This window comes from Vanessa atalanta, chromosome 13 (assembly GCF_905147765.1).
Source record: "Vanessa atalanta chromosome 13, ilVanAtal1.2, whole genome shotgun sequence".
NCBI lineage: Eukaryota > Metazoa > Arthropoda > Insecta > Lepidoptera > Nymphalidae > Vanessa > Vanessa atalanta.
Genome location: NC_061883.1, coordinates 2,304,159 through 2,327,492, shown reverse-complemented (window position 1 = coordinate 2,327,492; position 23,334 = coordinate 2,304,159). Strand labels below are relative to the sequence as shown.

Here is a 23,334-nt window from a genome sequence, read left to right as displayed (position 1 = left end):
CTTACACGTATATAAGCGAGGCAAGACATAGTTGTTAAAAAACTTACATATTTTTATAACAATCCAAGTCCAATTGTCTAAAAAAAATTTAAAATTAGAATATGAATTCTTTTAGTTAGTGGTGATGACACAACCGTCTATAACACATCTGGAAGTTATTAACTAATTCGAACTTATATTAGTATTTTGTGTGATTAACTTTAGTAGGTTTTGTCGCACTCATCCCATCGTTATTAAATGTTTTATAATATTTATAATCTGTGATAAAATAAGTGTCAATACTCTCTGCTAACATATAATTATTTTTTTACATTAAAGATAATTCTTTTTTCATATGGCTTAAACAGCAAAACATGAAAAGCCGTATGGTACAATCATTTTAAAGACATGATTTTGATAAAATTATTACAAACGCACATTAATTGTCACTAAGTTACAAATTGGAAAACAAGATTTTATGCAACGAAACAAATAACTGTTTGTCGATTTTAAAATACCTACTCATATACGAGGAACATTATTAATATGAACCATCACAATTAACACATGATTTTATTAAACCAATCAAATATTTCAACGTCCAACTAAACACCGGTGTTCTGTAATGTTCGCCACAAGTATAACTTCACGTTCTGAAAAAGAAAAGTTATTTAAAATATATTAATATTTATTAACATACTTAGCCTAAGCCCTTAGCTCATCACACCTTAATCTATACTTATAAAATAACATGCCCAGACTGACTGATGGGCCATGACATTTGATTAGTAGGATCGTTTTATTGAGTAGACACCTACTAAGGGAGGATTTTTGGAAATTCTACCCCTTAGGGGGTGAAATAGAATAAGAAACACGAACATTTATTTTAAATAAAATCACAAAAATACTTTAACAAATAAAATATATTGGAGCACAAATAAGTTATCAAATTAATTAAGATATCTAATCTGATAAACGCGAGTCTGTACCCAAGGCGAATTGATCTGCATAATTGTATTTGAAATTTATAATAATAAGTAAAAAAGGGAAAGATTGCTAATGTCCCACTGTTGGGCAAAGACCTCACATTTTTGGTTAGATGTGGTGGTGGTAACACTCGAAACAGGCAACTGTCCTCAAGATATATTATGGCCGTGTTAAATACTAGATATAACTTGTATATTTTACTTCAGTTGAGACAAACGCGTTTGATGATTATATATAAATAATATCACGTGATAAATTACATACACGTGACATCCTTCTATATTTTGTTTATGGAGGGTAGAGATATGGGGAACCGTCTCACATGTGGAACAAATTAGAAAAATATAACTTTTGGTAATGTAACCTTTTGGTGCCTTTTTTTATTTACCCTATTGCTAATGTACCACCCTAATTTAAGGTATTTTGACGAACAAATCATCTTACAAGAGACGGTTCTCTTTACTTATCAATAAATAATTTAGTTTAGTCTTGTTTCAGCCCGCTTGACGACAAGACAAGAAGCGCCAATGGAAACTTTATTATACCTCTTTGACATACATTATATTTTATCTTTAAAACAAGTGAACTAGTTAAAAATAATAATCTTCCAAGACATTCTGATTGGCGGCCAATTGGTGAGTTCTCACCACCGCCCATAGACATTTTTATGGGCGTTTAAGAAATATTAGTCCATCGTAAGATCGCCAACGCGTCCACTAACCAACCTTGGAAACTAAGATGTCATGTCTCTTTCACCTTTAGTTAAGCTGTTCCACTCACCCTTCAAACCGGAACACCTGCCTGGTTTTGAACCCGAAATCATCGGTTAAGATGCACGCGTTCTAGCCACTGGGCCATCTCGGCTTCCATTACATTTGTTTAATATAAACATACGCAACATACACAACTAGTGGTGTTCGCCGTCAATTGGATAGACATTTTATTTAGTTTCGAAGATTGATACGATTTGTACTTTCTTAATAAATGCCGTAACATAGAAATCAAGTTATCATACTCTTATTAGCGCGGAAGCTACTTACATGATCTCCAAACTGCTATCACTATTCTTCGTAGCCTGTTCCCCCTCACTGGAGTTCGAGCCACCGGATTCGGACCGCTGGCTGCGACTTCTATGCGGTTTCTTCTTTTCTTCCGCTGCCTCTGTAGACGTCGCTTCCTCCGACTGACGCTGCCATGCTGGTATAGAAGGTGGCTCTGTACGGGTTTTGAGGGTGGGGAACTGGTTTCTGTAATTTTAAATAATATCTCGAATTTATTTACCCAATTATTTTACATATGATAAAATTGGAGTGTCTGTAATATTAAAATAACCGCTCTTACTATAAATGCATATAGGGTACATATACCAAAATAACATATTTTTAAATTTTTGTCTGTCTATCTGTCTGTTTGTTCCGGCTAATCTCTGGAACGGCTGTACAGTTTTTGACGTGACTGTACGTTACTGTACGTTCCGTAAGAAGTAACACTACTGCTGAATGTCAAAATCCATGGCATTTTAATCCTTATAGTTATTATGCAATAAAAAAAAAACGTATACTGACCTATTGAGCAAAATTCCTTTAACCGATGCTATGTCAGATTTCAAATTATCAAGCTGCGATCTCAGAGCGCTCTGCTTGACGGAAGACTGAACCTCTCCCCTCAAAGAGGATATACTCGCGTTCATGACGTCCAACGATTTCCGTAACTCATCGATACATTCCGCTGTTGTTTTACGTTTCGGCTGTTCCACAAACAAAAGGTGTCGGATGCAATTCTGGAACAAAGAGTTTTGTTGTAACACTACCTACTTAATCCTGATGAAATCTCTACTAATATTTTAAATGTAAAGGTAACTCTGTCTAACTATCCGTCTGTCGGTCTTTCACGGCCCAAGCGAATTTGACGAAATTTTGTATGAAGCAAACTTGAACTCCAAGGAAGGACATAGGCTACTTTTTTGTTTAACACATAAGAACCACCCCTAAACCGCAAGCGACAACTAGTCTCCATTAAGTGATGATGCCCCTTTTATATATATTTTTTTTATCTCTGTTAATTATGTACATTTCTACATAGTTTGTGAAATGAGGTGTACCTACAGTGTAATTTTTAGTAGAATAATTTATTAACAGTGAAAATATTTAATAAATTCGGTCCATGTGTATTATTATTATTACAACGTGTACCAAGTGTCCAATTAAAAAATCGCTGATAATTGACATGGTACTTAAATATATACTAATATTACAAATGCGACCACTGAATTTGAAGATATTTGGAATGACGCAAGCTTGAACCATAAAGCAGGACAATGGCTACCTCGTCACGGTAGCATGCGTAAGCGATCCTGTGGCGCCCGCCGAAAGACGGAGAGGGTACCGCTGTTTTTTTAGTGGGTAAACCCGGCGTACCTGGGCGCACTCGGCGTCTAGGTCTCCGGGGAGTCCCACACACCCCCCCACTTGCCATCACGTCGGGCATGGCTACCTAATCATAACAAACACTAGACGACGAAACCCTAAGACGCGGCTGACAAATAGTTTCAAATAAAAGTACACCAAATTTTTTTTTTAATTTTTTTTTGTTATAAACGGGGCAAACGAGCAGGAGGCTCACCTGATGGAAAGTGATTACCACCGCCCATGGACATCTGCAACACCAGGGGGGTTACAGGTGCGTTGCTGGCCTTTAAGAAATAAGTACGCTCTTTTCTTGAAGGTTTCCAACTGGTATCGGTAGTCATACGCCCATAATAACCATACGTTTTTTACAGTAACAATGAAGTTTTTTATTTGTTATAATGTAGTCAGTCAGGGTAAATGGCCTACTTGGTTACTAATGGTCACCACCGCCCATAGACATCGTAACCATTATTTACCTCGCGAATGCGCCACCAGCATTAGAAACAAAGATTTTATATCCCTCGTGCCTGTTACACTGGCTTACTGACCCTTCAACCAGGAAAATACCGGCAATATTAAAATATTTATTGCTGTTTGGCGTTAGAATATCTGATGAGAAAGTGTTACGCACAAAGACATAGCACCAAGTAAAATTATACTCATTTTTATATTTAAAAGTATTGTGTGTTCAACTTTTATAAAAATAATTTGTTTATCATTTTTACGGTTCCGTACCCAAATGGTAAAGCGGATCCTTTAACTAAGACTCCTGTCCGTCCGTCCGGCTGTCCGTCAGTCACCGGGCATCTCATGAACCGTGATATTTAGACACTTGAAATTATCGTAGATGTTTTTATTCTGTTGATGCTAGCAAAATACTAAAAACATAATAAAATATTTTTTTAAGGGGGCTCGGATACAACGAACAATTTTTGCCTTTACCTTTTCAGCGTACGCGCGTCCGTCTCGCACTTGGTATTATTTTTATACAATACTAGACTACACACTGCCTTGTCATAGTATACAACGTTTCTCAAATAATGGTACTTCTAATCTTGTGATTATTTAATTAGCGTGTTCAAGCAATCAAATCAAAATATCTTCAGTTTTAAAATATTGGTATAGATATTTTGATAAATTTTTAATACCCGTGTGACGTTAGGATCGCTAGCAATAACCATATTTTCAAGATTCATCGATTGTAGCCCTGCGTTCATGTAATTCGAATGTAGTAATGTAATCTATGTAGCTTACGCTATCTATAAAAGGCTCAATAAACGTAATCGGTCATTGACTTTTAACGCAAGCATCCTGTATTTATGAATAACGACAAATGATAAGTATTTCGACAACTATGTGTACATAACTTTCGACTTGTACTAGACAAAGTTTCTTAACTTTAGGGACAAAAATGTAACTGCCAGTGAATGTCCAACTGCTGGAAAAAATACTTCCCTCTGGAAGATAAGTTATGGATGCACATTGCACATGTATCTAGGCAGATTAGGGCCGGACCGTAAGTTTAGGGAGCCCTGCGCTAACACTACTTATGGGCCACCTAAGACTTGAATGTAACTTGAATTATATTAGTCAAAGTCAAAGTCAAAAATCTTTATTCAATATAGAAGTGTTTACACTTGCTTATTGATAGTCAAAAATCTACCACCGGTTCGGAATTTAACACCTCGGACCTGAGAAGAACCGGCGAAAGAAACTCAGCGGGATACGTTTTTTGTTTTTTTTTTTTTCATTTTGCATGCATAATAATAATTATATTTTAGTTAATTGAATGGGTTTGATTAAGTGCAAGACTTGCACGGACCATCAGGTGGCCCATTTGCTCGTCTGACTACGATATCATAAAAAGTAGTTACAGTTCTCACACTGAAGCAAAAAGAAACACTATTAACATGAGAATTCACACACACATGCAACAATTTATGTATAGTGCGTTTGTGTATTGTTTTCCATCATGAATTATAACAAATAAGGCCGTGTATGCCGTGAAGTCGTTTTACGAGCTTATTTAATGCAATCGTTCCGTAAGAAAAGTAATTATCCGGGCAAGTTTCTTATCGTAAGTTATATAAGAATTAATGTGTTTTTGCGTTACTCGTCGTTGATAATTCAAACGACAATACTGTATAATTATAACTCTGAATTCTTGGTCTTGTTTAATTACTATTTATGCTATATACTGGTTATTACTACAGAGTTTTCCGTCATATACTCTAACAACCTAGCCCTTTTGCGTACTGTCAAGTCTTATAAATCAAAGACAACGAGATTTAGACATGGACAATTTTTGTACTCTTAATTAATATGATATATTACTAAGAAATAATATAGGCAGTTGCGCAAAAATGTAGCCATAGACATAATGGTCGGCAATCATCATCATCATCATCAGCCCATATTCGTCCACTGCTGGACATAGGCCTCTCCAAATGCACGCCACTGTGGTCTTTCTTCGGCAACTTGCATCCAGCTCCTGCCAGCCGTCTTGCGCAAATCGTCACTCCACAGTGCCTGAGGACGGCCTACACTACGATTGCCGAGACGCGGTCTCTACTCTAGAACACATTTTCCCCAATGGTTATCGGTTCTACGACAAATATGGCCGGCCCACTGCCATTTCAGCTTACTAATCCGATGGGCTATGTCGATGACTTTGGTTCTCTGACGGATCACCTCATGTCTGATGCGATCCCTCAGAGAGACTCCGAGCATAGTCCGACCCTGTCCATAGCATGCTGAGCGACTTTAACCCGGTGGACCAGCTTTGTCGTGAGTGTCCACGTTTCGGCTACGTATGTCATGTCAATGGTCGGCAAATAATCTATGATTCACAAGATGAGCACAGAAGAATCACCTATGTTTGCGGTAAAACAAGACGATCATGCACTCTTGGATGTCTTACATTGACGATAAGGACTAATGATAAAAAATGTAGTAACCGCTCGCAAATGTTATACTATTTAGTACGGTGTTAGTGCTTTGTGCAACCTCTGAGTAGGTAGGTAGGTAGTATATCATTACATAACATATTCTACCGTCAAACAATACTCATCATTGTTGTGTTCCGGTTTGAAGTGTTAGTGCACCAGTACCATCCCATACCAATACATCGTTCTCAAAATTAGTGGCATTGATCTTGTAAATGGTTAATATTTCTTGCGGCGCCGATATCTATAGGCGTTAGCAACAGCTTACCATCAGGTGGCACATATGCTCCTCCTTCTATGTACTTTAACAAATAAAAAAAACTTAGCAGAGGCCTGTTTTACACTCAGACTAGACTTTGGAGATCATTTTAGTAAAATTCTGTAGACATTCCATATATGTGTCATTATTTCACGTCAAAGATGCAGGACCCCTAGACATGCCTTCACCACTACTTTGAGATGTATAATTAACACATGAAAATTCAATGGTACTCGTCCGTATTTAAATTAGGTTTATTCGGTTAAGAATTAATAGAGGTATATACCTAGGGGTGCATGTCAGTCGCCTCCTCGTGGCGTACCCTGGGCAACTAAGACTGGCGGAAGGGATGCCGCGGGGCTGCTCCTGGTATGTCCCTGATCGGTGTCAGGGCGGACCATGTGAGTAGCCTCGTTGGCTAGGAGGGAGTGGGAGGGCTCGCTACTCGAGCCTCCCAGGTGTTTTACACCGGCGGTCGGCGGCGGAGCCTACCATCTTATCCGCCGCAGGGCGACAGCTTCGTTGACGCCCAGCCTCCAGTGGCGGACGGGGGAGCTCGCCACATTTCCACATGGAGGATGAAGGGGAAGGCGCGCACTAGGCGCGCTTTCCATGAATATTCAGACGCCTTACGGCGACTGCCGCTGGTGGGGTCGCGGTTGCATGCCCTTGGCGATCCCGTGGCCTCACCACTCGGCGGCATGGTGGAAACCCAAGGATGGTTTTAGTAGGTAGGACAGGGCATTAGCATTAGCGTGCCTTGGCACGGGGCATTAGTTCCCGGTTGAGTCCCACATACCCGTCCCGGTATGTGGGAAATGCATTTACGCATGCCGCCCGGTCGGGGGGGCCAGAAAAAAAAAAAAAAATGAGGTATATTCCTAAAATACATATGTCTTTTATATTTTACTGGAACTAAGATCTTTTACAGTAGAGTTAATTGGTAAGAATTGTCACGTAAGGAAAAAGGCGACCTTACTCACTCTGTCTCTGTCTTATTACACATCAAAATATTCTTTATTCAAATAGGCTCATAAGAGAACTTTTGAATCGTCATGTTACAGTGTTGAACTAATGTAAAAATACCGCCGTTTCGGAAAATAGGTTCACCGAAAAGAGATTTTAATTACAGAGTGTGTTACTAAAGTACAATTAATTTTTTTAATATCCTATCTAGAAATCAACAAATACTAAGTCATTTTATCTTTTATATAATCTTGTATTGAGTAATATGCTTTTGTCAATTATTTTTTGAACTGTGGAATGTTATCATAGAAACGAATGCCGAAGCTAAAGAAGGATGTATTAACTTTGCGTAGTCGGAGATTAGGTGTTACTAGTTAACCTTTTTGATATTAACATATTTTTTGCTAACGTTCCAATTCACACGGAATTTTTAATAACAATGTTGTCATTTTCGTTTAATTATTCTAAAAAGTTGTTAATTAATTTTATTGTGTATTTTATTTAATACATAATACATATATAGCGAAATAATATAAATCTTTTATTTAATACATGATGAGATGGGTCGAAGATCGGGCTTAGTGGCGCGCCTAGGGGGAGGCCTATGTCCAGCAGTGGTCTAATACAGGCTGATTATGATGATAATGACGATGATATAGCAAAAGCGTCTTTGTTTTAACCAAGACCTACAGCTTGAAAAAACTCAGGTAAAAACAAAACCAAAGTAAAGACAATTTTAAATTTACATTATTTATGTTACACGGTTAGGTAAACTAAGTACATAAAAAAAAAACGTAGTTCAATGTATATGCATTATTCATTTAGTAATCAAGACTAACAATAATAATAATATTTCAGTGCGATTCCTTACAAACGTTTTAGTGATTGAAATGTTGCAATCAAGCTGAGATTTTGGAAAATGTCATCAGTGATAATTAATCACTTTATGACGCTGCACAAAGTAGAGTAAGCAATAAATAAATAAAATCAATAAATACCTTATAAAACCAGTAACAACCATAAACAAAACCGCCATAGACTATCAACGGTAGAATCCTTTCTCTGAACCATGATTTTCTTGAATTTTGAAACAGCATCAGCTCTGACGATAACGATGGTATGTCCAACATCTCTCCGCATTTCTCTATCGCTCTGTGTATCTCCGCATCGGAAAGTCCCTTGCTCCTGAGAAATCTCTCCTTACTCTCCAATGTGCACCGCTGCACGTTGGGGTTCGAGAGGAACTTGACAGCCGTTGTCACCTGAAACTGTGAATTGTCTTATATCTAAGAAACACCTGATTGATTATTGGCATAGACTACACCCTTAATTATAAAAATTGGATGCGGTGTTAAACTTTACCGGACATTTTTCCAGAAAAACCGGACATTTATTTTTAAGCCAGAAGTGCATTTTATGGGTCGGAAAATAATATATATTATTTTTAATTGTATTAATATATACTAATATTATAAATGCGAAAGTAACTCTGTTTGTGCCTATTTTACGGCCAGGCCATTGAATCGAATTTGATGAAATTCGGTATGAAGCAAGCTTGAACCCCAAAAATAGGCTACTTTATACCTAACACCTGACGAATAACCCCTAAAACGCGAGTTAATTAATAAGCTTATAAACAATCATTTAAACATTCGAAATTACCATCCTAACTCTGCAATTGCGACTGTATGATACAGCAGTGTAATACACTGATAAACATCTGCACGAAATCCCAAAAAAATATATGCACGTTTGGCCGGACCGTAAAGAGCCAAATATATGGCAACTCTACTTACGTACTAGACAGTCCATATACAGTAACCATCCATAAATATCCATATACATAACAAGAAAAAAGTTTTTTTTTTATTTCAGTCTTTTTTTGTGCTCTTGCTATTAATTTATCACCTTTGTGTTGCTAAGGTGCAAAACTGTTTGGTGTACTTAATTATAGTTCAGTCACAAATATTACAAAATCTGATAATCTATCGCTTTCACGTCTTAACAACTGAACCGATCATCGTAAGACCTCCCCATCATAGACCGGCAGTATCTATTAACTTATATTAAAAAAAACAATGAGCAAGTTCTTTCCTTTATATTTAAATCATCTAAATAATATTAGATATCTGATTAGTTCAATATGTATACGCAAACGGCCTAGTCCAAAGGTCACTGGATCGTTTCCTACGTCGCCGGGTAGTATTATCGCTCGTAAACATTTCCTATTGCTAAGTCTAGTTGTGTCGGTATTTGATCGAAATACCATGGTCTGGTGCAGAGTTGAAATGAGCACTGTACTATCCGTTATATAATTATTATGAGTAGTTGAAGATATGTTGTTTAAATATTGCATGTTTTTTTAAAAGCAATGAAATCTCCTATACTGCCCAATTATGCTTGCAAAATTAGAACAATAGTTTTATCGTAAATTAATATATTTATAAGGAATGTAAAGCCGTTGGTCCTGCGCTCGTTCCGATCCCGTTGGATTTGCCGTCCTATCGAATTATGGGAGTGATGTGATACAGAGTGCAGCTGTGTTTGAGCACACACTTGTGCACATTATGTCCTGAGTGGTTGGCTGGTCACCCTTCAGATTTGCCGCCGTAACCGAAATCGGAGAGAACGACATTAATAATTATGTTAGTGAATCGATTATTCATTTTCATAGAAGAGTATATTTTAAGCTCAACTAAACAAACAGGCCGTAAATAACAAACGACTGAATATACGATTCTTTTGTCAGTTAAAAAAAGTTTAGCTATTAAAAAATCAATGTCGTTCGCCATTGTTTTATCTATACAGTCATCGCGGCGCTGCACCTACATGTTATTATTGCTCATGTAATTTCTTTACCGGGCCAATGTATTGTTTCCTCGTAAATAAAAATTATCGAGCACCGAAGTACTTCGTCGGACGGCCAGAGACGGAATAATTACAATACTTTAATATACTACTTTATTATTAAAAGTGAACGCTCAAATTATATTATGTTTTTCCTTGTGGAATTTCAACGTGTCTTATTTTGCATTTTGTTACATTACATTTAATCTATAATTAGGTCACGAAGGAAAGAAACTTTGGGAAGCACTTCTATATTTAATTTGGTTGAGATTTTAAATTTATCTCGTCAGTTTCCATGCATAAAATAAATTAATTTAATTTAATCCTGTTATATTGGAAATATAATACAGTTTCTAGTTGAAATAATCAGCTGCTTGATAAAACAAAAATTACCATGCATGGGCTAGATAAGATAACTATTTGTAAATTATTGCGTGTTTTAAACCGATTTTCAAAATATATTATAATTTCGACTTTTGTGAGTTTTTTTCTCGATAGTTTCGTCGATCTTGATACTGATCAATGATATATTCATAATCATAATAATAATATATAACGGCAGATAGAAAGAAGTCCCGTTTTAATTTAAAATAAAAACAACCTCTTCCAAGAATAGAGTAAAGGTAAATTTGTCAATTGTTAGGTTCGCCTATTCGATTTTATTAAAAAAATATTCAAAATTGTGGGTTTTCATGCAATAAAATAGGGGAAATAATTTTTAATTTGAATAACACAATAACAAAGGTACAACAAAAAATACATGACAGTACGAATAAAAATAAACATAATTACATTTCTAAGCTATTATAGGCAATCAGCCTATAATAGCTAGGCTACACCCTCAGCCAGATGCTGCAATTTTTTACTACTAGAATAAAAATAAAAATTTTGTTGTTGCTTATTTGCAGACAAAGCTTCCATATGATGACACGACACAATTAAAGACAGTACATAATAAAGTTTTTCAATACGTTACAACCAAAGTAAACCTTAAATTAGGAAACCGTATGTTAAGTTCAAGTTACTTCCCAATCAATTACATTTGTTAGGCTTAAATTAAATAATTAAAAAACAATTAAGCACTTGCCTTGTTACGATAATAAATACAGATACGAGTATACATTTTAAATTGGGCAATGCGATAATTCTTTATTTGTTCTTTTTTCGAAATTAAATTTTAGCATTCGAAATGGCAGTGGGCGGATTTTTTTTTTAACAGACGTAATTTCTGTGCTAGCGTCATCAAACATAAATATAATGTATTATTTATGCACATTATTAAATAGTCACATTGTGTACATACAGGAATATTTAAAAAACCGGTTATTATTATTTAAAGTCAAGGTATATGTTATCTACGACAGTTATTTAATTTAGAAATTTTACAAAACGAGACATTTCTAAAATCCGTAAAATTGTAGCCAAGTACATATTTAATGTGTATACTCACTCCCTATTTAAAAAAGAGTAACACTTAAAACAATGTAATAACACGCAAAGCAAGCAAACGCTCAGATTCGGATAAAAACTAGGACAAACTCATGTAATAGCTCCGACAGGATGTACAGCGTAGGTTGTCATTGGAAAAGAAGATTCCTAGGAATAAGTCAATTTTTACACCTCCACAATATGCGTGGTTAAATTGAGTCGGTGAGTAAGCAAAAAAACAAAAGTAGTTAATTCAAAGGTAACGCCTCAGATCGATTAAAAATAATAATTATGGTTCTTAATTTGGACGAGTGTGATGCCGAATATTCAGTTTCATTTATATTATTTTTTCGTTATTGTGGTTTTTTTTACGTTCGTAGGATATAATGCCGACGTCGACGAATACCAGGAATGTTATGGAGCTCCGTAACCGTAACCGATAAAAAAATGAAGTATTATATTTTTTTGATTATAGCTAATACTAGTAAAGTCAAATTAAAATCTTGTGATGTTTTCTTTTACAATTTCTAAGTATAACATCCTTAATCGAAACAATGGAAAAATACGATATGATTTCGTATCCGTAACCGTATCCGAAACCGGTAAAATATTATTCATATATCCATATCCATATTCAGATCCGAAATTACATATCCAGAGCATCTCACTTGATACCAAGCAAACGGCGAATCTTGGCGAAACATATCATATTTCTAATAAGCATCTGATATTTTTTATATTGTATTGAATACCTGATACCTCACCGGATGGTACAGGTGTTATGTTCTTTCACTCAAATGACGAAGATGCAGTCCTAATTAATTCATGCAAAGCTAATCCTGAGTTTAAGATACTTAAAATATCTTGTAATACTTTTAAAATTAGAAAATAATAAAACAAGTAATAAAAATTAGTCAGTAATATCATAACGCAGCATCAATATTTTTTTTCTATTTAACACTTATTCTTAAAAACCACTCGTTGAGCAGTGAATAGTTTATTTATTTCAAATACTAACTACTTTGTCATTTAATGTTCTCTTCATTCCTACATCTTAAAGCAGTTTTATTATTATTATTCGTAATTTATTGTACAACATAAAATTTACTTTTACATAAATCATTCTGACAGTACTTACATTTTAAATATTAACGACAAGGTTATTTTGATTAAAATTAAAAAATAATAATACTTTGAGAACAAGAAATGTTACATATAAATTTGAGATATAAGTGCCAATAAGATTGATAACACTATGATTTAACTTTTAATAGCAGCTAGGTTATTTCTTGATAAACTCGCCTCTCTTGTTACCGAAATTTCAAACTTATTAAATGTGATTTATCCTAACGCATTAAGGATAAATGTTCATAATTTAAGTGAATTAACATTTTGCTTATAAACTATTAGAATTAAGTTTGAAGACCTTCGTGGTAGGGCTTTGGTCAAGTCCACCTGGATAGCACACTCATCAGATATTCTATCACCAATTAGTGATGCTTGGAATTACTGAGTTCCATTTAGAAGGGTAAGTGAGCTAGTAACTATAGGCACTGTTGAACTTAGCTCCCGAAGTTGGCTGTTTAATATTTTATAGCACCTATTTCTATAAGCAGTGGTGACTGCAAGTGTTTAAAATTAACTTTTTGCTTTTCAAACAATTTGATTTGCTTAACTTGTATAATATCAATGACAATTATTTATAAAAAAATAACCAAATTTTATGCTAATGTTTAGTAAGAATTTTGATGAAGTTTTTTTGTACTACGAAGGTCACTTCGTTTTTTTTGTAATTTAAATATGCATATGTACTATATCTATGATTTTAAAATATAAATATAGTTGATAGCTTAAAAACCTAGGAATATTCAAAATATATAAGGATAATCACCAAATTCTCACGAATCTCTGCTCCAGAAGATGTTAAAACGTCTGTAGCCATTTCAACTTTATATTACGACTTTTGAAGCACGATAAATGTGCACAATCGTGTCGACTTGAATACAAATGAAAATTGTCAGTAAAAAGTATTCAAGACTTACACAATACACTTATTATACATTAACACTCCTGTTAATTCACAATATATATATCTTGATAAGTCACAACTCACACAAATGACACAAAACGAATAACGAACTTAAAAAAGAAATATTATGGAATAAAAAATTGACATTGAGATAATTTCATTTCATTCCTATTCCTTATAATATGTCAAATAAAGGGTCATATGTACAACTACATTAAATGGTCGATTGTTGAACTTTAATGGTTATTTTTTTTTGTATAGCATATTGAAGATAATCGCACTTCGCTTATTTTTATCAAATAAATAACATATATTTAAATTAATAATTTATTGTACCAAGTTAAACATTATATTTTTCATATACTATGATGTTAATGTGTAATTTTAATGATAATATTATAATTTTTTTTAAAATACGCATTCGAGTCATTAAATGAAATTTTCTAATTTCTAAATACCTTTCTAGTATTAGTATAGGTACTAGATATGTTTAAACATAATATTAATCTGCAAAATTGAAAACAAAATATTTTTGACATTTATAGATTCAGACTTCAGTTGTCATTCAACAATTTATAGAACCACTGACAGTGACAGCTAGTTTAGTGTTTATTCGTTGTGATTAGAATGTTTTTGCTCGTACTTGTTTTGTAAATTTAATTCAAAATGAGTGATTTTACTAATGCTACGGAGGCGGCATCACTTGCAGTTACATTCGACCAAACCGGACAAACCGATAAAGCAGTGGAATGCTACCGTACAGCTGCCAGATTACTCGACAGAGTTTGCGATAATATGACGCCAGAAAGGCAAGCAGAAATACGAAAGAAGGTTAAAGAATATCTGGAAAGAGCTACATTCTTGCAGGAACAAAAAGGTAAACAGCTGTACAGCCTTTAAAAAGCTGCAAGTTCATAAAAAATATGTACCTTTATGACTCATATTTCATTCGTCATAACATTCATTGTTTAACTGCAGGTACTGAGGATAAAATAACATAGTTCCCAAGGTTGGTGGCGTATTGGCGATGTAAGGGATTGATAATATTTCGTACATTGTCAAAGTCTATAGGCAGTGGGGACCACTTAACTGTAGGTGGCCCGTGTGTCAGTCTCCCTACCTATTTAATATAAACCCGTTTTAGGAACTCCGAAAAGTACGACAGAATAATATATGTCTAAAATAAGACATTTGAACAAAATGAATTTAATCTTAGGTCACATAGCATATGACCAGTGGATAATCAATATATTTTAAAAGATATGCAGGAACAGATGATCTAACATACAAAATACTAATTAATTCTAAGTGTTCTTTAATTCTTAGGAATTGGCTTAGAAATAAATATTAATTGTAGTTTTGGTTGATAACTATTACTATTTCTATAATATTTTAAAATTATAATTCCAGACCGAGCTCAACAAGAGGAGAGTGAAAGAATTTTGCAAAAATGTTATTTCTTGATGCAGCAAGCACTAGACGCAGATGAAGCTAATTTACAAGATCTGGCTTTGCAGTTGTATACGCAAGCTGTAGAAATGGCAGTTAATTTTGTGAGTATAATTTGTATTTTTATGTTGTTTGTACTAAATATACAATATTGCTGATCACCAAGTCTATTACCAACCAAATAGTATATTGCTGATGCCTGTCCATATCATATTTATCAAAAGAATAATATAGTTTATGCTATTAATATGCTCAATCTATAGCCGTGTGCGTAATTGACACACTAACAAAGCACTATGTTTAATTTAATGTTAGTTGTCAAATAGAGTAACTTATATTTCAAATGAGGGTATTAAATACATTAGATACGTTTTTTAAGTAAAGAAATCAATTTTATGAGTCATTTGTTTCAGAAAGTGACAGATGGAGATGTTAAAGCAAGGATTAATGGTCTGGCAGCCCAAGCATTGGATCGTGCTGAGGAAATAAAAGGAATAAAAAAAATGGGCTCTTTATCTATAACTGAACCAAAACAGCCTAGTAATTACATGAATATTAAGTTAATACTTCAAAAAATCTGTTTTAAATATAGATAATATGCCTTTAATTTGAAAAAAATTGCATAATAGTTTGTGACGAAATAGACCTTAGCTAAGCAAACTTATTTAAATAATAAATGTTTTATATGTCACTAATAAAGTATGAATTAATTGCAGTATCGATTATCTACTTCTACTGAATGATAAACGAACCTTGTCTTGCCACTTGGTTGAAATATATAGTCAAAGACGAAAGTATTAGAATATAGAAGAGCTACAGTCTTAATTTATAATTGTTCACGTTAGCATTTACAACAATTAATACAAATTCTGTTACGAAAATACGAATTCATACTGTTATATGTAAAAATGTATGTATTTTCAGCTATATCACCAAACAGAGCGCAATTACAACGAGAACAAAGTGTACATCTTAAAGTCAGTGGTAAACAAGTGTATACAGAAGAGGAGAAAGAAGTTTTACGTATGACGTCAAATATAAACAACAATTGCTTCCTTCCATTCATGGACGTTGATTTATCAGAAAAGTTTCAATATGCTCTGCCCTTTGAAGACAGAGCAAGTACGTTGAAGCTTTCCTCGAAACAGGAGAAAGAGTTTGATGGATGGATTCGACCGCATGAAGTATCTAGCGATCCAAAAATGATAGTCGGTGATCATGTTGACTGTTTTAGTATAAAACAAACAGTGAGTGTCCTAAATTTAGTGTCTGACAACGTTTAGCCAAACAGGAAAAGAACTAATGTAACTCAAAACGAGACAAGATAAGACAAGATTCTTGAACGAATTATATCATTAAATTGAATTTTTTTCAGATAGTATCAGACTGTTCGTTCGTGGCGTCATTGGCAGTTAGTGCGTTATACGAAAAAAGATTTAACAAGAAGATAATTACCTCAATCATTTACCCAAAGAATAAGAACAAGCAGCCGGTGTACAATCCATTCGGCAAATATATGGTGAAGTTGCATTTGAATGGAGTGCGAAGAAAGGTTAGTTATTTGTAACAACATTCTGTAGCCTGGTGTTAAAATGGCACAAGTGCATTCTTAAGTAAAATGTGTTATGACATTTAATTTTTAAAAATAATAATTTAGTTGATACCGAAAGGGCACAAGCTGATCATTACTAATACTAACATTACTACGCAAATAGGCATATTATCTATACTAAAATTATAAATACAAGGTAAAAAGTAATCGAACTCCATTTACTTACTTTTTTTATCCCTAACACCTGACGACTAAAAAAAACTAACGAAGCCGCGGGCGTCAACTAGCGTTATATTTAATATTTACGTATTTTTGACATTGGCCCTTCTATCACTAGGCTGTAGTATTTAATTTCCATATGATAAAAATCTCTGCTCGTAGATATTGGTACTGTTCTGCTGTCGATAGATCTTATTAGTTTCTTGCTCACCAGTAAGAAATAATTGATAAAAAAAATTATAAAAATACTTTTTGCTTATTAAATCTCGCCTTCTTGTGTTTTCGGTTCAAGAGATTACTATAAATAGTTTGAATGTGTTTAAAAGTGTGCCCAATAGTATTTGCGTGTGTGCGTGTTGAATGAATGAGTATTTGAGAGCGTTTGCGTGTGTACGTTTGTTGGCACAAGTGCGCGCGTGTGCGCGTGTTTTTGTCCGATGTGTACACTTATAACCACTTTTCATGGATGTATTAGAGAAAATATATTATATAATTAATTGCAAAATATATATTATTATTATATATCAGGTGATAATCGACGACAGACTCCCCTATAGCAAATATGGACGCTTGCTATGTTCGTACTCCAGTAACAAAAACGAGTTCTGGGTGTCGATGCTGGAGAAGGCTTACATGAAAGTCATGGGGGGCTATGATTTTCCTGGATCTAACAGTGTGAGTTTGCTAAGTGTTATATCATTATGTACATTTTTTTTTCAATTATTGTTTGTCAATTGCAAATTACTTCTCGTTGTTATAAAAAAAGTTATATATTTTTTTTAGCCAAGTACTTTCAGTTACTAAATCTCTGATTTCAGTTACATTTATAAATCTAAACGCTTAATGGTTACTTTTTGCGTCATTGCTTGCTATCAAATAATGACGATTGAGATTACAGTAAAATTAGTCTCTAAATCTCATTTTGCCAGTAGAAATCGGAAGGAACAGAGTCTTCCTGAATTTACGATTATTATACGAAGATGACTCCTCAAGTACAACAGCGTCACCGCCTCTGTCGCAGAACATCGACCTGCACGCGCTGACGGGCTGGATCCCCGAGCGCTGCGCGATCCGCAACGGCGAGGCCGACTTCAACGCGGACGCGCTGTTCGAGCTGCTGCGCGGCAGGCTGCAGCGCGGGGACGTGCTCGCCACCGTGGCCACGGGCGCGCTGGGCGACGCCGACGCCGAGCGCACGGGCCTCGTGGGCGCGCACGCCTACGCCGTGCTGGACGCGCGGCGCGTCGCCGTGAGTACCCGCACCCCGAGCGGCCGAGCGCCCCCGGGCCGGGCTGAGCTGGCTTGTGGCCGCAGGGCGCGCGGCTGCTGAAGCTGAAGAACCCGTGGTCGCACCTGCGCTGGCGCGGCCGCTACAGCGAGCTGGACACGGCGAGCTGGTCGGCGGCGCTGCGCGCGGAGCTGCGCTACGACCCCGACAGCGCGGCGCAGTACGACAACGGCGTCTTCTGGATCGACTTCCCCAGCATCCTCAACTTCTTCGACGTCTTCTACCTCAACTGGAACCCGGAGCTGTTCAAGTTCACCTACTGCATACATCAGTGAGTTGATTTTGGAGTTGTGTTCCTGTGTTATGTTCATATTGCAAAGCCGTTGGGCAGGATCGAATGAATAGAATCAAATTTCATAAAAATACTTTTTGTGTCCATAGTATTTTGTGTGTGCTGTTCTGTATCTGTCCTTGTACTGCATTAGCGGTTTAAAAATATAAATAGTATTTCATTTCACTCTATCGCGAGTTGGGAATTTTGAAAGTTAGATAAGTTTTTCCTTAAATTAATACCCATTTTAATCATAGTTAGACGGCTGATTAAATTGTTGATAAAGAGTCCCATGAACAAAAATATTCATTAATAAATTGACATTATCGCATCCTTTATTAAACATTACAGTGTCCTTAATCAATTTTCAATCACAAAATTACTCTTTAATAATTAATGTACAAAGAAAACTAAATACAAGAATTGCCAACTAAAATCCAAACTAAGTTTATTTAGTTTCAGATTTTATATTAGGCAAAACATAAAACACTGAGATTGACAAAAGACAAATAAGTTACTAATACTAAAACTTCTTTGTGACGAATCAATTGACATTTCATTAATTACTAATATCATAAATGTGACCGAATGTGGATTAGAACAAAACGGCGTAAATAGATTTTCGTTTGGAATGGCACATAGGTTTAGGTTAATTTTTTCCCGGAAAAATGTCCCCCCTAGGCAAAGCCACGGGCACAAACTAGTCTATTCTATACACACATATAATAAAATTGGAGTGTGTGTTTGTAAAATTAAAATAAACGCTTTTTACTAAATGCATATATACATGATCATACATATACCAAAATAACATTTTTCCAATTTTTGTCTGTCTGTTCCGGCTAATCTCCGGAACGGCTGGACCGATTTTGATGGGACTTTCACTGGCAGATAGCTGATGTAATATGGAGTAACTTAGGTTACTTTATATATAAAATAATAATAAAAGTCACGCTGCAGTCCTCGCGCCGCCGTCACGTCGGCTTCCTCCCACCAACGACTTAATATCAATAAAGCTGCCTAATACAGAATTATAAGTTATTGTAAAATCTGCCAAGTGAACAATAACTTTTTTGTTAAATTGCATGACGACCTCCTTGGTCGAGTAGTGTGTACATCGGTTTTCATGGGTACGTCACTCCGAGGTCCCGGGTTCGATTCCCGGCCGAGTCGATTTAAAAAAAGTTCATTTAGTTTTCTATGTTGTCTTAGGTCTGGGTGTATGTGGTGCCGTCGTTACTTCTGATTTTCCATAACACAAGTGCTTTAGTTACTTACATTGAGATCAGAGTAATGTATGTGATGTTGTCCAATATTTCTTATTTATTATTATTATTAAATTCAAACGCGCACAAAGTCGCGGGCACAGCTAGTAAGAAATAAATGCCATGTAATGAATAATTGATAATCTTTCTTACAATGTCAAATGTCTATGGTTGTTGGTTCAACATAATATGAACTGTATACCCATTTGTCAGTCGACACAATTCACGTACAAAGAATCTTCTTATATATTTCCTACAGGAAATGGGATGCCGGAAATGGTCCAGTGAAGGATGCATATAACATTAGTGAGAATCCTCAGTTCACCCTACACGTGCAGGGCAAGGGCGCAGTGTGGTTGTTGCTGACGAGACACATCACTCAGATAGAGGACTTCCAAGACAACAAGGAGTACATAACTCTACTAGTTTACAAAAACGGAAGGAGGGTTTACTATCCTTGTACGTATAGTTGATAAGATATCGAGGAGTATGTATTCACGTCAGTATAGAAGTTTGATTAGTGTCGTTATTTAATTTGAGTTAAATCAGAAAGTGTGATATAATTTATTTGCGACTAAGAGTAACTACTGAGTTTTTTGCCGTTTATTCACAGTGTAATCTACATTAACAATTTTACTCTGTAACAAATTGCTTTAATGTGATATTCCCTTCCTCAGATGACCCTCCGCCCTACATCGATGGTATAAGAATAAACAGCCCCCATTACCTTTGCAAGATTATAGTTGGGGACTCGAGCTGTGACCGATACACATTGGTCGTCTCCCAGTACGAGAAGACAAGAACGATATTCTATACCCTGAGGGCGTACGCTACTTGTCCCTTCTCCATGGCGAAGATCGAAGCTTATCCGTATACGAAAAACGTGAGTAATAAATCTCCGATTTTATTACTATATAGTATTTTTATAATTTTAATCATCCTTTACTTCGTCGATGCTCAACCAACCCTGGAAATTAAGATGATATGCCCCTTGTACCTGTAGCAATACTGGCTCACTCACAATTCTATTGGTTGGCTACGAAGCTTGGCAGAATTAATATTCTTCTCGTATCATGATGCCCCGGGTTACGTGCCCAGCGGTGAGGCAAGTTAACGTACTTATATAATTATAAAAATATTTCATCCCCACAGATAAGAGGCGAATGGTCGGGCAGGACCGCAGGCGGTTGCGAGAACCATCGACAGACATACCCAAATAACCCTAAATATATCGTAACCGTCCCCGACACGAGAACGGCCTGCCATCTCGTGGCGGAACTGAAGGGGCCCAAACAATACCAGATAGGGGTGGACGCTAGAGTCGAAGCATTGGACGATCCCAATTTGACAGCTCCGTTCCTTAAGGAGTCTTCTGGACCTTATAGGTACGTTATTTTTTAAAAGTCAGTTAACATTTTAGGCAGGAATTGTGGTGATGTACATATTTCTAAGGTTTTGATATTGACGGCCAATTTCAAAGGAGCTTATTTAACAGCGTAAACCTTGTAATAGGTCACAAGTGTATAATTTATTACAGTATATTTTTTTTAGCGAAGACTTCTCGGCTAGAAAAGTATATATATATGTGATATTATAGTTTCTCAAGTAGGTAATTTTAATTGACTTATTGGTGTAGTTGCTAGATCTAAGGCCACAGATTCCAAGGTCCTGGGTTCAAACCCCAGGTCGGGTCGTGTGTGTGGTTTGGATATGGAATTTCTCAGCCTAGATTCTGGAAGTCTTTACAATCCCGTGCCTCAGAAAGCACGTAAAGCCGTTCTGTGTCTGAACCATTTTCGGTTTTGCTGTCTCATTGGATTAAAGGAGTGAGGGAATAGAATTTGCTTCTGTGTTTGTGCGCACACTTGTGCACTATATTGTGCACACTTGTGCAGTGTGCAGGGTGGCCAAATTAACATAAAATTTAGATACACCCAATATTAATCTTATTTTGTAGATCCGGTTTCGTAGTACTCGAATTAAACAACTTACCAGCTGGTCGGTACATCTTAACCCCCTCCACCTTCTACCCGGGACAAGAAGGCCCCTTCTTCCTAGAACTACGTTCGACCTGTGAAATCACATGCGAATCTCGCAACTAGACGACGTTCAGAAGAGAAAAAATTTGTCTTTTAAGAAAAAATGTATTTTAAAAATCGCTAAGTGATATTGATGTTATACAAAATTGTAAATGAAGTTTTCTATTTTAACGGCCAAAATGGATTCGAATACATGAATTGAAAGTAAGAAATTAAAAAAAAAAAATCGTAGAATATTTGTTTTGCTATTTGATACTGTTCTTTTTTTAAATTAATTATCTATTGATAATTTTATATGACATCAATGTCACGTGGTCTTTAAGCTCATACAATGAGATTGCAGGGTTTTTATGCGCACTATTGTTAGTTATTTGAAATCGAATATAGTTTAATGCTTTTATAAGTGATTTGAATTGTTTTTTTTTACTTAGATTATAAAGAGTGTGTGTAACTCGTGGATAAAAATAAAAATTTAATGAATTATAGAAAGGGTTAACAAAAAACTCTGCTGTTTTTAATAAAAAATAATAATATTTTATTATATTTTAATCAAATGTCAAATTCTGAATTAATTTCAGTGGACTCATGGCTTCAATTTTCAATTGTTTCTTTGTTTGTTTTAACGAAAATTCAATAGTAAATACTTTGCATGTTTGCTTGTAGGTTAGAAATTTAATAAATTAATGACAGATTACGTGTAATCAAAGCTATTTATTTTTTAAATTTGTAGTGCATTTATTTTATTTATGAAAATGTCTTGTTTATACTAAAGAAATATTGTTATGTATATTTTATTATATATGTAATTACTAAACGTTAAAGCGAGGAAAAAAACTCAATCTTGAATATATTATTGATGTTACTTGTCCAAAAAATAATCTTAATAATTTGAAAAGTAATGTTAACCTGTGTTTTGACGTTTTATCTTATTTTTGCACGTCTGAGAATATTTTATTTTTTTTTAAAAAGTATAAAAATCAATCGTTTCAATTAATTTGTCCTGGAAAATAGAAGAAAAATATCTCTCTTTCGTAAATCATAAGTTCGTTCAGCACAAATTTTGTTTTATTATTTTAAAGTGAAGTGCTGTTACTATTATTATTATCTGTGGCACATATCCTCATTAAGTGTTTGTTTGTGTGTGCCTTTGCTCTAGCGGTTAGCGGCTGTGCAGTGACCCATTGAAAATTTGGCAAACTTTGGCAGCCTGGTCAATCCAAGGTGCTCCTCATGCTTGATGACGTGTTCCTAACACAAAATATTTAGTTAAATAGTGCGTTACGCGTCCCGAACGCTCTAGCTCGTCCCGAGCTAAGTTCCGCGCCTTTGTAATGTTCCTCTGGTGGTTTTAAGTCAAAGTAGTGACAGCGAGGCAACTATTCATTTAATGTATTCGATATAAT

The 23,334-nt window shown here is 35.3% G+C and overlaps 2 protein-coding genes across 6 annotated transcripts; one reads left to right on the top strand and one right to left on the bottom strand.

Annotated features, from left to right (window-relative positions):
- Positions 1–329: 329 nt before the first annotated feature.
- On the bottom strand, positions 330–14,009 carry LOC125068450 (peroxisomal membrane protein PEX14). 4 transcript variants are annotated; one of them, XM_047677569.1, is made up of 5 exons: positions 13,711–14,009; positions 8,543–8,812; positions 2,532–2,746; positions 2,007–2,213; positions 330–632 (listed from the first exon to the last, which is right to left on the bottom strand). In XM_047677569.1, exons 1-5 carry the CDS (start codon positions 13,759–13,761, stop codon positions 626–628), a joined length of 750 nt encoding a protein of 249 aa, XP_047533525.1. In that variant the 5' UTR covers positions 13,762–14,009; the 3' UTR covers positions 330–625. The 4 variants fall into 4 exon arrangements, with proteins under 4 accessions (XP_047533525.1, XP_047533527.1, XP_047533526.1 ...); XM_047677571.1 differs by having other exon boundaries at positions 8,543–8,806; XM_047677570.1 differs by lacking the exon at positions 330–632 and having other exon boundaries at positions 2,003–2,213.
- Positions 14,010–14,443: 434 nt separating this feature from the next.
- LOC125068421 (calpain-7-like) lies at positions 14,444–22,642 on the top strand. Of its 2 annotated transcripts, XM_047677532.1 has the most exons (12): positions 14,444–14,725; positions 15,259–15,401; positions 15,711–15,837; positions 16,222–16,544; positions 16,673–16,849; positions 17,597–17,743; positions 18,090–18,317; positions 18,383–18,627; positions 20,152–20,351; positions 20,570–20,775; positions 21,045–21,277; positions 21,850–22,641. In XM_047677532.1, exons 1-12 carry the CDS (start codon positions 14,515–14,517, stop codon positions 21,992–21,994), a joined length of 2,385 nt encoding a protein of 794 aa, XP_047533488.1. In that variant the 5' UTR covers positions 14,444–14,514; the 3' UTR covers positions 21,995–22,641. The 2 variants fall into 2 exon arrangements, with proteins under 2 accessions (XP_047533488.1, XP_047533489.1); XM_047677533.1 differs by lacking the exon at positions 17,597–17,743 and having other exon boundaries at positions 21,850–22,642.
- Positions 22,643–23,334: the final 692 nt, after the last annotated feature.